Source organism: Tiliqua scincoides, chromosome 8 (assembly GCF_035046505.1).
Source record: "Tiliqua scincoides isolate rTilSci1 chromosome 8, rTilSci1.hap2, whole genome shotgun sequence".
NCBI classification, from domain to species: Eukaryota; Metazoa; Chordata; class Lepidosauria; order Squamata; family Scincidae; genus Tiliqua; species Tiliqua scincoides.
Window position 1 is genome coordinate 16336565 of NC_089828.1, and position 16664 is coordinate 16353228.

General features: G+C 44.9%; 1 protein-coding gene across 1 annotated transcript; it reads left to right on the forward strand.

The window, feature by feature from the left end:
* Positions 1–8819: 8819 nt before the first annotated feature.
* TRIM69 (tripartite motif containing 69) lies at positions 8820–16664 on the forward strand. The gene is made up of 6 exons (XM_066636131.1): positions 8820–9314; positions 11565–11660; positions 12626–12859; positions 13589–13611; positions 14093–14217; positions 16120–16664. Exons 1-6 carry the CDS (start codon positions 8820–8822, stop codon positions 16662–16664), a joined length of 1518 nt encoding a protein of 505 aa, XP_066492228.1.

Below are 16664 nucleotides of genomic sequence, written 5' to 3' on the forward strand. Positions count from 1 at the left end.
TTTCCTTTGTATATTGATTGATTTTGATGGGTTTGGTTATTTAACTGGAATTACTATGGAATTTCTGTGCAACTTTTGAGAATCCTTCAACAAGGCCTTCACACATAAGGAGTTATAGTCACAGGGAACCTTTAGAAAATTGTGGCATTGTTACAAGCCCACACTGTAGAATCTAAGCTGTATTTTCTCTTTTATGCATGGTCACAATAAGAGTCAGGAAACTAATTCCAATAACATTTAACATTCTTTAGTCTCTGCTAGGCAGGCCTGGTTATTTATTTCTATCATTTATATCTTGCTTAAGTGTCAAACATCTTTAGACAGCACCATTGTTGGCAACCGTCAGTCTCGAAAGACTATGGTATCGCGCTCTGAATGGTGGTTCTGGAACAGCGTCTAGTGTGGCTGAAAAGGCCAATCTGGGAGTGACAATCCCTTCCACACCGGGAGCAAGTGCAGTCTGTCCCTGGTCTGTCTCCCTGGCTATGGGCCTTCCTTCTTTGCCTCTTTGCCTCAGACTGTTGGCCAAGTGTCTCTCAAACTGGGAAAGGCCATACTGCACAGCCTGCCTCCAAGCGGGCCGCTCAGAGGCCAGGGTTTCCCACCTGTTGAGGTCCACTCCTAAGGCCTTCAGATCCCTCTTGCAGATGTCCTTGTATCGCAGCTGTGGTCTACCTGTAGGGCGCTTTCCTTGCACGAGTTCTCCATAGAGGAGATCCTTTGGGATCCGGCCATCATCCATTCTCACAACATGACCGAGCCAACGCAGGCGCCTCTGTTTCAGCAGTGCATACATGCTAGGGATTCCAGCTTGTTCCAGGACTGTGTTGTTTGGAACTTTGTCCTGCCAGGTGATGCCGAAGATGCATCGGAGGCAGTGCATGTGGAAAGCATTCAGTTTCCTCTCCTGTTGTGAGCGAAGAGTCCATGACTCGCTGCAGTACAGAAGTGTACTCAGGACGAAAGCTCTGTAGACCTGGATCTTGGTATGTTCCGTCAGCTTCTTGTTGGACCAGACTCTCTTTGTGAATCTGGAAAACGTGGTAGCTGCTTTACCGATGCGCTTGTTTAGCTCGGTATCGAGAGAAAGAGTGTCGGAGATTGTTGAGCCAAGGTACACAAAGTCATGGACAACCTCCAGTTCATGCGCAGAGATTGTAATGCAGGGAGGTGAGTCCACATCCTGAACCATGACCTGTGTTTTATTCAGGCTGATTGTCAGTCCAAAATCTTGGCAGGCCTTGCTAAAACGATCCATGAGCTGCTGGAGATCTTTGGCAGAGTGGGTAGTGACAGCTGCATCGTCTGCAAAGACGAAGTCATGAAGACATTTCAGCTGGACTTTGGACTTTGCTCTCAGTCTGGAGAGGTTGAAGAGCTTTCCGTCTGATCTGATCCAGAGATAGATGCCTTCTGTTGCAGTTCCAAAGGCATGCTTCAGCAGGACAGCGAAGAAAATCCCAAACAAGGTTGGCGCAAGAACACAGCCCTGCTTCACTCCGCTTCGGATGTCAAAGGGGTCTGAACTGGAGCCATCGAAGACAACAATGCCCTTCATGTCCTTGTGGAACAGAGCTAAAAACAATAAAACCAGATACATTTATATAAGCAGCTCAGTCATGATAAGGTACCAACAGTAGTTACTGGGTTCAGTTGTAGAGTATATAGAATTGTAGAGTATATAGTTTGCATACAAAAGCTCACAGGTTCAATCCCTGTCATGTCCAGGACAGTCCATGTCATGTCATGTCCTGTCATGTCCTGCTGAAAACACTGGAGAGCAGCTTCCTGTCAGTACCCAATACTAAGCTAGGTAGACCAATAGCTAGCTTTCTAATAATAGTAGTATTACATTCCTAATTATTTTTTATATTTATAGTACATTTTCCCACTCATTATGGATCGTCAAAACACTCAATTTAAAAATAAGAATAAAAACCACACTATGAGCAATAACATTTGAAAGTAGCAGCAGCATACACCCCACCACCACCAGATAATTAACCCATTTTTGGCCAGCCCACAGGTGTTCCTGTTGCATATATGCAACATTGGGCAGAAATGGCTTTTAACAGCAATTAGCTCAAGATAAATAATACCTGGTGAAATTACAAAAGTCTTAACAATCTGCTGAAAAGTCTACAAAGTGGTGGTTGTGGGAGCTGGAGGGGTGGGGAAGGAAGGAACCTCTAGTTTTGTTCCCCAATGCATTTTCCTTTGAACTCCCTCCCCCCCCCCCCCCACCCTGCAGTGCATGTATATTTTATGCTTTGCAGCTAAATTGACACTCTCTAGGTTAAATTGCTACTTTTGGAGAGGGGTGGGGTTTTCAGTGAGAAAACAGTGCAGAGGTAAAAGGGTCAATACCCTTACCTCTATGTTGCAGTACTAATTTAAATTGTGACTTTCTGTGGCTGCAAGGTGGGGGGGAACAATTGGGGGTGGCTGGCAGTAACAAGGGAATCGGCTTGCAACACAATTTTTAACCCTGCTCCCCCCTTCGAGTAAGCACCCAGTTCTTCTCTACTTATGGCTATATGTCCATTTAAAAAAAAATATCCTCAGTGCTACCTGTAAGGCAGCTGCTGCTTTCCAAAACTGTTGTGATCCTACTCCAATAAGGGAATGAGAGGCAAGAGTTCTTAATGCATTAAAATACTTCACAAAGAGTTATTTTAGCTACCTTTTATCATCCTAATCCTTCTGTTTTCTGCACTCTTGACAAACACTCTTGTCAATTTTACATTTATGGTGAAGGTGCTTCTCTAGGTTTGCAGCAGAAGAAAGCCCATCAATATCACTTTTGCTAGCAGGACCTTTTAAAAATATTGTTCTGCAAGCTGTCATTCTCTGGTGCATCTATGTGATCTTACAAAGAAAACCACTTCCCGTCTTCCTCATCCAAGCGAGGCACTTTAATTTGAACTGCCTTCCAATTGTTAGAAGCTCTCACATTTCTCTTGGGACTTCACAATCAACTTAGGGGTAAGATTGCCAGTTTGTGGTTCAGAGATAGGCTGATGATGGCTGGGTCAAACCAGAAACAGGAAAGCTGCACTAATTCAAAGCAAAACACACTCACAGGTGCTCTGTATGAGATTGGTGTGTTTTTAAATTGCCTAACAGAAATGAAAAAGTGAAGAAAAAATTCGTCTTATGGTGGAAGAAGTTGAAAAAGTTAAATAACCTTGAAAAAGTGCAAAAAGCACAAAACACATTGGGCAATTTTCTAAAAATAAAACCAGTTTCTTATAGTACATACCTAAATGTTTTCCTGTTGCTTTTGCTTTAGTGAGGTACAGTACACATTGTAACAAAGCCAAGTTAAAACAAATTAACAGCACAAAAATGGAGAAGGTGACACAGAATTTTCAACAACTACAATATGTTATAAGAAATCAGTGTTGTGTATGCTGGGTAATACCTACTGATCCACATTGAAAAACGAGAATTTTTTTCAGGAGTAAGTAGCTCTGACTTGGCCAGAATTACAAATCAGTATTTCACCCCCCCCCCCCCAAATTCATACTTAAGGTTCCTGAGGTTTTATTCTGAAATACTATATTCTTTAAAAGAAACATACTCGTACTATGCTCTCCAGCCAACACCCAGAATGATGGGAGCATATCTTTTCAACTGAATACAGTAGTTTTTGCAAGTTTTACTGGGCACATCTGATTCATTGTTGTATAATTTTGAGAGATAGGTAAGTACAAACAAGAAATGGACCACTGAATATTTGAGAAAAGATGGAAACTCAGAACTCCCAAATGCCAGCTTAGCAGTCTTAACCTCCCCCTCAAAAAATAATTGAGTTGGGGTTAAATCCTATCCAATTTTCCATTGCCAGTGCAGCTGTGCCAATGGGGTGTGCCCTGCATCCTGTGGTGGGGAGGCACTCAGAGATCTCCTCAAGGTATGGGAACATTTGTTCCCTTATCTAGGGGCTGCATTGTGGCTGCACAGGTGCTGGAAAGTTGGTTAGGATTGGGCCCTTGAGTCTCTACCTCATTGTGAGAGGTAGTTTTGTCCTTAATATCAAGAGAGCTATGAGGCAGACTACACTGAGAAAAGAATAAAGAGAGATCTGTTTGATTAAAGCTAATTTTGAACACTCTTTGAGAACTTCCTAGCTGGGGTCAAGAACAAAAAATTTCACAGGAAGCCAGACTGAAGCTTCTAGAATAGGAAAACAGTTGGTAAGTGGCAGTTATTAGGAGGACTCTAAAGCTGGCTCATGGTGTGTACTGGAAGTGATACTGGGGTTAGCTTGAAAACACTATTTCTGAAAAATAGGTCAGTCAGTAATAGAGAAAAATAATTGGGATATTCTGGAAATGGTTGATCATTCAGGGGCTAATCTCACTATGAGGCAACAAGAGAGGCAGTTGCTTCTGTACTTTACTATCTCCTTGCTCAATTCTCTATCTCTGCAAAGTGTTTTCAATAAGCTGTGGAGTGGGATTGAGGTTCATGTGTAAAAAAGTATAATGTTCGCACTGGTTAGATAGGCTTTTTATCAGTTCCCTGGAGCAGAGCATTATTGATTTCTCAGCCCTGATATGACTAAATATAAATTTAAGGCTTGTGCAAAGGGGCTATGACATCTGTGTTTTGTACAACACTGTTCGCACTGTTACCTTCAAAGCATCTAATTAAACAGGAGCACTAGTGTTAGACCAACTTTTTTTAGAGGATGAGGGGGCTGCAGTTTGTGTGTGAAATTATCATTGTAAAAAGTATGTGCTAGCTAGGGTTACAACTTCTAGCCAATCAATTAGTTAGATCAGGGGTGCCCAAACCCTGGCCCTGGGGCCACTTGCAGCCCTTGAGGACTCCCAGTCTGTCCTGAGGGGGCCCCCCAGTCTCCAATGAGCCTCTGGCCCTCCAGAGACTTGCGTTGGCCTGATACTACTGCTCTCAGCGTGACGGCCAACTGTTTGACCTCTTGCATGAGCTGTGGGATGAGGTTCTCCCTCCACTGCTTGCTATTTCATGTCTGTGATGCAGCAGCGGCAGCAAAGGAAAGGCCGGCTTGCTTTATGCAAGGTCTTTTATAGGCCTTGAGCTATTGCAAGACCTTCATTCATTCATATAAGCTCCATCTCTATCATTCATTTATGTAAATTTATTCAAATTTGAAATGCAAATTAATTCTTTTTTTCCCCTGGCCCCTGACTCAGAGAGATGATGTGGCCCTCCTACAAAATGTTTGGACACCCCTGAGTTAGATTAATCAGTTAGAATGTTCTCAATGGATGAAAGGAGTACCTGACTAACTGGGCAGCAGATTTTTTAATGTTTATTGTTATTTTTAATGCAAGTATTTATAAAACCTGCAGGTGGCAAATGCCACCTGAGAAGACACATTCCCTCTTGTTAGTGAGAGAAAATCCCTGCAACTAGAATCTGTCAATACTGCCCCTCCCCCACCTACTGCTTCATATATGTAATACAGGGGGACTCATACTAATTTAGTGTGCAGGCAGGAGTGTTGTGAGAGGCTAAATCTACTTCCTGGCACTAGAAATCAAGCCTACTTCTGTTTGCAAAACCCCATTTGTTTCCTGATCCTACATGGTTGGAAACCTTCAGTCTCGAAAGCCTATGGTATAAGCCTATAGCACCCGGTATTCCCAGGCGGTCTCCCATCCAAATACTAACCAGGCCTGACTCTGCTTAGCTTCCGAGATCAGACGAGATTCGGCATGTGCAGGTCCTGATCCTGCCAAACCATGATGGGATGCTAGGAACTGGCTTTAATGTTATGTAGGCAGCACAGCACTTGATTTAGGAAAGCAGTGAGATTGTTCTTACCACTACTCACCTTTTAAACTTGGCTTTCTTCCAAGTAACTCAGGGCAAAATATATCCCATTTATCCTCACAACAACCTTGTGAAGTAGGTTAGACTGAGAGTCACTGGCCCAAAATCACCCAGTGATTTTGGATTCATAGCTGAGTAAAGATTTGAACAGAACGCAAGTCTTCCCAATCTTAGTCCAATATTCCATTCTACACATCTCTGCTTGAAAGAAAGCCCCACTGATTTCCAAAGAACCTTAACTCCTAACTGTATGCAATATCATAACCAGGTATGTTCCCCTTTACACCAACTGGGGTTTGATCATACATATCTGTCCAACTGTAGTTTGTCTATACCAGGGGTCGGCAACCTTAAACACTCAAAGAGCCATTTGGACCCGTTTTCTGGAGAAAAGAAAACCTCGGGAGCCACAAAAGCCTCTTGACATCTAAAATGAAGATAACACTGCATATATAGTTTTTTTTTACCTTTATGCTATGTATAAAAAAACTAAAGTGTGTTAAAATCAATGGGATTTCATTTGACTCCAAAGTGGAGTCAGGGGAGGGGAAAAAAACCTGACAGATGCTGCTTTGCGCTGAATCGAAGCAATGGGAAGACTTATTCAGGCTTACTCAGAAGTAAGCGCCTCTCTGATTTCCATGGGGCTTCCTCCTTAGTCAGTGTGTGTAGTATTAGGATCGCATCCTCCACTCTCAGACTTCTTTTGGGAAGTCTGCTCTGTCGGTTTCAGAGGGACTGACTTCCATGCTCAGGCACACTGACCAGGAGAGAAATCGCACAAAGGCCAGAGGGGCTGATTCCGGAGTCGGCTCCCAAACCTAAGCTTGCCTACTCAGAAGTAAGTCCCATTCAGTTCAATGGGGTTTACTCCCAGGAAAGTGTGCACTCCCTGCAGGCGCACTGCAGGGAGCTCCAGGGTCGGTCACCCCATCTCTTCTGCAGTGGGGGGGGGCAACATTAAGGCAAAGGGCATAACGAAGCCTGCCAGACTCAGAGGGATGGAGCTGAAGGATCCCCCTGCCTGCTCTGTGCGGGGGAACGGCGCCAGGGTGAGAAGAGCCCAGCCTGGGCGGTCAGAGGAGGCTTCGGAGTGCAGCTTATCTGCCTCAGAAATGCCTTTGTATTTTTACATAGTAATTAGTTTAGCAAAGGGGGTGACAGAGAGGCGCTCTGTCACCCCCTTTGCCACTTTCACCCACTTTCACCTGCCTTTCCCCGCTGAGCCCATGCGCCACCAGCTCTCCCTGCCTGGCCCCAGGGGTCCCTGCAAAGTGCCCCCCGCGCCTGCCACCAGTGGCCCTGTCCCACGGTTCAGTCCCCTGCCGCTGCAGGGAGAAGGAAGGAAGGGCGCAGGGAAGAGGTGCCCGGTTGCCCCCCCCGCGCCTGCTTGCAGTGGGGCACCTGCGGGCGCCTGCTCGCAGTGGGGCGCGGGGAGCAGGTGCGGGAGAGCGCCGCTGCCCCTTCCTTTGATGCCCTTCCCCGCTGAGCCCATGCACGGCCGCGCCAGCGCTGCCAGCTCTCCCTGCCCGGCCACAGGGGTCCCTGCAAAGCGCCCCCCACGCCCGCCACCAGTGGCCCTGTCCCGCAGCGCCTGCTCGCAGTGGGGCGCAGAGAGCAGGTGCAGGAGAGCGCCGCTGCCCCTGCCTGCCGAAGGAGCTGCTGTGGGCGAGGGCGGTGCCCCGACCCCGCACTCACCAGCAGCCAGCACCCGCAGCACATCGCGCCGGAGAGAGGTGCCCTCGGGGCTGGGCTGGCTGGGCGGCTGCCGCGGGGAAGGCGCCCCACTTCCAGCCCCCACTTGGGAGCCACAGCAGACCACTGAAAGAGCCGCATGTGGCTCTAAAAACACAGGTTGCAGACCCCAGGTCTATGCTTACTCTCAATAAAATTTGGGGAAACTCAACTCAGTTTGTATATGGCATGAAAAAATTATGTGGAGGAGGGAGCAGAGCTGAAAAGTCATTGGGTATGTGGATGATCCCAATATTAAGCCCTACTGAAATCAACTTCTGCCTAATAAGTATATTTAGGATACAACTTAAAATTACTTGAAGTAAAAACTGAGGATTCATGGTGGTATTAAACCTGTGTTTGGACTGTACTACTTCAGACTACACATGGGGGGTCACATGACTGAATGCTCTTCCATTACAACAACAACTACTACTACTACAAAAACCCAGCTCCCAGTACCCTAATTTTCTTTCTGACATGCTAGTTCTCTGTCTCCAGGGAGTGCATGTGTGGGGAGAAGTGTTTAGTCACGCAAGCGCTTGCCTGCAATCCAAAGCTGTAAAATTTGAACACACTGATTTACTGTACCAGCTCTATGAGGCCTATGCACTTACTTGGGAGTAAGCGACACCAAACTCCCTGGGACTAAGGGGGAAAAGGTATTTCTAAAACATTTCCTCTACCACAGTCCTGATCTAGATAATCTCCCCTCATTCAGTGCATGCTATATACACTGGGAAGAGGCTTCCACCAGTGCTGCAGGCCAGTTGATCCCCTTGATGCCAATGCGGAAGGGGGTATCCAACCTCAACCAGGTAGGCACATAGTAGGGGCAAAGAATCAAAGCCATCCACTTCTGCAGTGCAACCTAGATCTAGATCACATGCCCCTGCATGTGATCTATATGGCCCCTGCATGTATTATTTTTCTTTGAAAAGCAAGCATTGAAGACTGAAACTTGCGTGCTTCAAGAAAGTATAGTATTGTGGTAGAGAATGTTACTCTGAAACGTAGACACTTACTGCCATGAAAATGTCCTCAGGATTGGGGTGTTGGTCTCACATCAAATAGAATTTTGCAGTAGTCTAGGATTTCCTCATACTTTATGGGTACCACCTGATTGCTGTTAAGCTTTAGATTTGTGCCTGACTCAGGTACCTGAGGTCAGGAATGGAGGTCTCATTCCCCTCCTTTTTCCCTCTGACAGGATGCTCCTAGCTTGACTCTTGCTTTAGGGGGCTTTTCTTTCCAGTATCATGTCCTCGTCCACCAGCAGAAATCCTTCCACTTCTTCGCTCACTTCTATCAATGAAAAAGAACTAACTTCTGTGAATGCAACTGCTTCGGAAACGTCATGTGAACTGCGCCCGGAAGATTTCACCAGGGAATTATCCTGCATTCTGTGTCTAGAACTTTTTAAAGAGCCAGTGATTCTGCCCTGTGGTCATAACTTCTGCAAACATTGTCTAGAGAACATCTGGCTAAGAAAAGGAGTCTTCTGCCCAGAATGCCAAGTAAAGCTTCCAGAAAGGAAGTACATAGCAAACAAACCGCTGGAGAAAATGGCTGAGAGGATCAAGGCCTTTCATGTGGGGAGTAATCAACAGAAGTGCTTGGAACACAGTGAGCCATTGACCCTCTACTGGAAGCCCCATGGAAAACTAGCCTGCTTCAGCTGTCGAGAAGCTCAAAAACCCAAAGACCAAAGCACCCAGTTTATTCTTGTTCCAGATGCTGTGCAGATCTATACGGTAATGGCCCTACAAATGTCAGATCAAAATATGCTCTGTAATTAATATCTGTATCATATTATCTGTAATAAAAAGCTCTCAGTGGCACCCATGCGGACATGTGGACAGGGGATTTAGATCAGTGGACAAGTATATGTTTTATACACAGAAGATCACAGGTTCCACCCCCAGAAAGGGTTGGGAAAGGTTGGAGAGTTGGGGACAGACTGTATCAACAATAGTATACTATATCAAGCTATGTGGACCAAGGGTCTGACTTGGTATGAGGCTGCAGTTCCCAAAATCTCCCATAGAGTTTGGGCTGCTGTAAGTCTTCGCAGGGGCGGGTGGCGATGACAATCCTGCAATCCTGCTACCTCTGTGCAAAAAAATGGCTTTTTTTGTACTTACTGGGATCTTTGTACTTATCCATCTGCAAGCCTCCCCATGCCTCAGAACCGGTCTGAAATGTGATCAATATCTTGAAAAAGAAAATGGTCACGATCACATTTCAGAGCAGTTCTAGGCTCGCAAAGGGGGCTGCAGGCTCCCCCACTCTCTGGAGGCCATAGTGATCCTCAGTAAGTACAAAAAAGCCCCTTTTTGCATGGCAGTGGCATGATTGTGGCGGTGTCGCTGTCACCCAGCCCCTTAAGGTGGCAGTGATAGGGCTTCCCTGGTTGGGAAGTTGTGATGCCACAGTTTGGGAACCTCTGGTAAAAGGCAATTTTCTATGTAATCCATGGGAGCATTTTTCTCCAGACAAATAGTAGCTGTAGGGGGGTGAAGATTATCTGGTTAGTATAGTTCAAAAAGAACAGAGGTGATGCCTGACCCAAAGAGCTTATATTCTGCTATTGATTTCTGAACTTCTAGCTTCAGGAAACCCTTTCCAGATTAACTGTGGAATCCCTGTATGCTGCAAAAGATCCTGGAAATGGTTCCACTAGGGTACACGCACACATGTTTGCTGAGCATCTTATTGAACCTCACCATTGTGCCATGGTGGTGCACCTGACTGTACAGTCAACATTCCTGGGGCTGACCCACAATGACTAGGAATGGATAGTAGTGGTGGGCAGGCTATCTTCCAAGGAAACCTGTCTCCTGTTATCACCTTCACATTGAAGCAGTCCCATATGCTTCCAAGGAACCCCAGTGCTCCCCAGAACACAGCTTGAAATGCACTTCCCTGAGCCATCTATCTTATCCTCACTTCAAGCAAGAACTCTGCCACAGTGCATGAAAATATATTTAAATGATGCTTCTGTATATCCCTGTGTTCTAGTTCTTTCTCAGCCCTGACAAAGCCCTGTCTCTTGGGCTTGCCAATCCGACCTCTGTGTGCACATATATATGCGCTTGCACACATGGGGATAAAGGAGAAGGAAACACACACACAACCTGCATGTAAACAGTTGGGTCAAAGGGCTATGGAACACAATGGTTACAGGTTGTGTTCATTTTTATGACAAGCTTAAATGAAAGCAAAAAGTACACTGTTACTGCTATTGTGAAACATCATGGCACTTTTATTTTTAAGCTTTACAAAAATCCTGTTCAGGAATGTTCTTCACAAGGTTACTACCTATGGATTGGGAGGAGTGAAAGCTTGCTAGCAAACTCCATCCCATGCCAATGTATCCGTGAAACCCTTTTTCCCGGCCCTCAAAAGAACTGTACCCAGACCCAGAATCTCCCTGGGATTATTCCAGACCAGCACTTAATTCTTAGTAGACATACATAGATTATGCTGTAAAATAACTGCTCTTATGGAAGTTACACCCCTGAAAGGTTAATCCATTCAATCCTTTTGTGTGGCTGCAGAGCAGTGTTTCTCAAACAGTGAGTGGGGACCCACTAGGTGAGTCGCGAGCCAATTTCAGGTGGGTCCCTATTATTTCAATATTTTATTTTTAATATATTAGACTTGATACTACCATGGTATGTTACTGCATTTGGGGAAATGTGATAGGCCTGTACTTTTAATAAGCTTCTATGTATAGTCTTTCAACAATGATAAATGGGGCTTACTCCTGGGTAAGTCTGGGTAGGATTGCAGCCTAGGATTGTTAAAAATTTTTCCTGCTAGATGATGTCACTTCTGGTCATGACATCACTTCTGGTGGGTCCTGACAGATTCTAATTCTAAAAAGTGGGTCCCGGTGCTAAATGTGTGAGAACCAATGCTGCAGAGGATCATGACTGACCACCTTCCCTGGGGACCTAAGTACCTTGCCAAATGTAATGTTTATGATATTCTACCCACAGGAAAAACTAATTACGGTGAGACTTCAGCTCAGGTCCATCCTTGCAAAGCTAGAGAAGATGAGGACTACCCAGGAAGAGAAAATTTCTAATCATAAAGTGGGTAGTATCAATCCAGGAACCCATTGCCTGAATATTTTAAAATGTTATTTTATGTTTGCATGAGACTTTTCAACCATAAATGCTCCCAGCGTGGTTCACAGTAATGAGTTCAAATTTATAAAGAAGCTCTTATTGCCCTCATATTAACTGGAATAGCAGATGCTGTCAGTGGTACCAGTGATTGTATTAAGTGGGCTCCTTGTTCTGCTCATCTGAAAGAGATGGCCACAAAGAGGGATTTTTTTCTAGAGTCTTTTCCACAATTCATCCAGTGTTCCTGCTGCCACTGCTGCTCTGAACAGATGTCCCAGCCCTTAAAACTCTCAGCAGCAATGACTCTTGGAGGCAGGGGGACAACATGGACAGTGATGAGTAACATTTTGTTCATTAGCCCCCTTTCTGGTATTAATGAAGGCAAAGGGAGAGTGGTGGGGAAGCAGAGTCCTACACCCTGAAAATTCATCGATTTGTATTCTACTAGATGAAAGAGCAGCTTGCAATCGTTCAGGTGCCAGGAGATCTTGAACTGGTCTTGCCTGTAAAATATGAGCATTAACTGATTGCCTTTGACCAGCTCTCTGTGCAGTTCTGTTGGGCTAGGTTTATGTTGGAATATTTGAACTGTAATATAATTTGGCCACAGATTAGTAGTTGCCCGGGTCTCTTGTCCCAGTTTTACTACTGATGGGGTACAGTAAGTAAGTGGCTCAATCTCCCGAGCTGATATTTTGTACTTGACCCCAGGCAGAGGTTTTTGAGAGTTTTAGTGAAACATGAAATCCTGAAGTCTGCTCACTCTTGATCTTGAGCAATGTTATCCCAAACGTTGCTAGTTGAGGCAATGAATAGATTGAAAATTCCAGAGAATAACACAAAGCTGGTTTTGGTTACTGCAATGGCCTTTTCTTTGACTCCAAGACACTTTCACTATGTCTAATATGCATTCTTCTGTATATTTCCAGGAGAACAGTATGCAACTTCAGTACCATATTGCCTTGGAATTCCTAAAATTGCACCAGTTTCTTCATTGCAAGGAGAAAAAATTGATCAAAAAGTTAAAAGAAGAGGGAGAACAAATTATCCATGCAATGGAAGGAAATCTAAACAAACTCCAAGACCAGATACGGAATGCTAAAGATACCTTAGTGTGCATTCAGTCCCGGCTGTACCAGCAGAATTCTTCTGGCTTTCTGAAAGTAAGGAATGTACACTTAACAGTACAATATTGTTTGAAATATTTTTGTAGGGTTGATCCTAGGGTATTGTAGACCTTGGGATTCAACCAACACATGGCACCAGCAAATATCCCACAAACTGCCTTTTTCCGACTAAATAAACTGCCAGTTTTGGTTTCCTGGGTTACACACATGCTATAGGTTGGCATCCTTCAGTCTTGGAAGACTATGGTATCGTGCTCTGAATAGTGGTTCTGGAACAGAGTGTCCTCTCCAGTGCGCGAAGCCTGGGTAAAGTAGATATGGAGGATAGACTGTTATCCATGCAGCAAATCCCCCCTCTCCACGTCACTGAAATGGTTCAATAGAAAGGCAGAAGCCAATACAGTTTGTTCCAGCAGCGTCGCAGGAGTTGCCAGAACATGACTTTGTTCAGCCATGAACTGCCTCAAGGACTCCGGCTCCGGATTTTGCCTCGAGGTTGACTCCTGAAGCCTTTTCCATAACTGGATGTAGCCACAAGGCAGTGGAGGTTTGGGATCAGAGTTTTCCTTCTCTCAGATGAGCTGCCTTCCCAGCCCCATCTACCCAGTGGCTGTTTAGTCGCCTCTTACGACAAGTACAGCCAAACTGAGGGCCTATTCTTATCCCCAGCCCCCAGGGGATACACATGCAGATGCTATACACATGCTATAAATGTGTCTTAAAGAAAGATAGTATTTAACACCTTTCTTTCCTTTTCTCTGCCAGGGAATAAAACCCTTCATAGATCGGTAAGTGTGAGTCTATGGCAAATTTTCTCAAACAATCATAGTAAGTCTCCCTTAACCAGTCAGGACAAAGGTGATTGGCCCTGCCCCATGTAGTGAAGCATCAGGGTGGAATCAGAGGCCTTATGTTCATTGGAAAACTCACCTGGTTTTTCAAATCCAAGGAAGGGGAGGAAGAATGGTGACTATTGTACGTACCACCAGGTGAAAGGGAGAGCATTTGGCCGAGTAAAATGTTGCCTAAGAGGGGAGCAACAATTGGCACAGCAGCTCAGGTGCCAGGAAGTCTTGGGCCAGCCCTGGCACAAGCTTTTATGAATTCTAATCCACTTCATCAGTTGCATATATCTGCTATATATTCAGGAAAATGGGCACAAATTTTAACCAAAGGGGGTGCTTGAGTCACTATGAACAAAAATTCAGGAACAAAAATTTTTAACTTCCTGCAAACTGGACTCTAGATTAATGGTCTGACTCTGTGCAGGATGGAGCAGAAAACACAGTATGTGTCTAAGAGTGATCTGGTGTCTGAGACTCTATGCACAGGGAGCTTCAAAGGACCAATACATTATGCCGCGTGGAAGGAAATGAAATCAATCCTCAGTCCAGGTAAAGAGGTATTTAGTACTGGTTGTCCATCTTTAAATCAAACCAAAATGGTTTAAGGGCAAAGGTGGGCTGACTCTAACCAACCAAACTCTAATGCTTCTTCTTCTTAATAAAATGAAACTAAATTCACCCTGCCCATTTAGCTGAACAACAGGCAGTTTGACTGTGCTGGAGGAAACGTAACTGTCCTCTGCAATGTGATAACTGGAAATAGTCATGTTTACATTGCAGGGGACAGGGGGAAAACAAAATTAAATTAAATTAGGAATTAAAGAAAATGAACAGGCACACAGATATGGAAGTACAAACCAATAACCAATAATTTTAGACTGAAAGTAGTTTTTAAAATGTTGCTAGCCATTGGAGAAGTTTGGTGGCAATCTTTCAGTAAGCATCATTAGGGCAAACATGTACATACTATATTCATGTGTATGGGCTATTTTATTTATTGTTCCACTTCTCCTTCACAGAGATCAGGGTGGCATACATAGTTCTTTCTCTGCCCATTTTATCCTTACACATAAAGGATACTGTGAAGTGGGTTAGACTGAAAAATGGTGATTGATTCCATCCAGTGAGCTTTGTGGCTGAGCAGAGATTAGAATCTCAGTCCTGTGGCTGAGCAGAGATTAGAATCTCGGTCCTACTCCTAGTCTACAGTCCACTGTGCTGTAGTCATTACAGCACAGTGGTTGTCACCTGTACCTGGCTATTGTAATGTGGCTCCTAGAAGAAGATATATGAAATAGCCATGTTGACACGTTTTGTTGTACTGAACATACAAAATTGTCTTAGGGCGCAATCCTAACCCCTTGTGTCAGTGCTTTCCAGGTGCTTTCCACCATAAGGGCAATGCAGCTCTGAGGTAGGGGAACAAACATTCCCTTACTTTGAGGAGGCCTCTGTGAGTGACACCCAACTGCAGGATGCAGCACGTGTCCCATTGGCACCGCTATGCCAGTGCTGGAAAGCCTTAGGATTGTGCCCTTAGACTGACAGCCCAGTCCTATCCATTATCCCCCCCACCTCGTGCAGCGCTGGACAGTCCAGGAGGTCTCCTCTGAGTAAGCCTCAGAGATGCAGAGGGGTGTACTTGAACCTATGTGAGCTAAATAGTTGGCAACGGTCTGTGTGGACCCGTGCCATGGGATTGGATCAGGGAAGAGAAACAGGATATCAGTGGTGCCAGTACTGCCAATCCCACTGCCTTCTGGACCCCTACCCTACCCCTCCCCATCACCATTCTACCCTTCTGCCTCTCCTGCTGACTTTACCTTTGTTGGCAAGCAGTGGGAGAAGCACTGGAGTGGATGAGAAGGCGTAGGCCTCCTGCCAGCACTGCCAGCAGCCTGCTGAGTGGTGATAAACATGCTAAACATGCAGCCTGCTGAGTGGTGCATGATTGGAGCACATTGTATGACTGGCACTGATTGATTTATGGCAGCACAGTGCAGGGGGCACACCGCCATCAGGTGCATGCATAGGATTGGGCTTTAAATAAGAGTTGCATCCAGCGCAGCTCTGTCTATGGCTGGAAGGGGCTCTCCAGGGTTTCAGGGAGTGGTCTTTCTGAGCCCTACTTGCAGATGCTGAATACTGAATCTGGAACCTTCTAGATGTGGGACATGTATTCTAAACTTGGGTGACTGCCCCCTCTGCTGTATCACTCTTTGTTGGTATAAGGAATGCAGGTTTTTGTGAGCAACTTGAATGTCTATACACCAACGACAAGTTAGCCCAACAAAATGTATCATATCTGGATAAATAAATGTGATTGTTTGACAAGTTTTTGCAGTAAGGTCCAGTGGGCCTTGTTTTTTGTGCACCAACTAGAACCCTTACAATACCCTTGACATGTTTTTGATGCTACAACCTTCATTTTTTCCCCTTTACTTTTTCCAGACATTTCTTTCCTTACTCTGGACACCAAAACAGCACATCCCAACTTAATTCTTTCAGAAGATTTGACTTGTGTAAGACATGATGACACCAAGAAGGCACTGCTAGACATTCCAGAGAGATTTGACTGCAGTGTATCTGTCCTGGGGTCTGAAGGATTCACCGGTGGGAAGCACTATTGGGAAGTGATAGTGCAGCACAAGACCAAATGGACTTTGGGAGTTGTAAAAGAGAGCATTAACCGTAAAGGGAACTACCCACTGTCACCCAAAGATGGTCACTGGCTTATAAAGCTGAGGAACAAGAATGAGTTAAAGGCTTTATCTGTGCCACCAAAAAGCCTGGGCCTAATCAACAATCTCAGTAGAATTGGAGTGTATTTGGATTATGAGGGTGGTCAGGTGTCCTTTTATGATGCTAGCAAAATGTCTCACCTCTATACTTTTGAAGATGCTTTCACAGAGAAACTTTATCCATACTTTTGTCCATGTTTAAATGACTCTGGGGAAAACATCACTCCACTGAAAATTGTTGCTTATAATATGTAA

Coding starts and splice junctions, on each gene's coding strand:
- TRIM69 (XM_066636131.1), top strand. CDS start 8,820: ATGTCCTCGTCCACCAGCAGAAATCCTTCCACTTCTTCGCTCACTTCT. Junction 12,860..13,588: donor ATTCTTCTGGCTTTCTGAAA/GTAAGGAATGTA, acceptor TTTCTCTGCCAG/GGAATAAAACCCTTCATAGA. Junction 14,218..16,119: donor GAAATCAATCCTCAGTCCAG/GTAAAGAGGTAT, acceptor TACTTTTTCCAG/ACATTTCTTTCCTTACTCTG.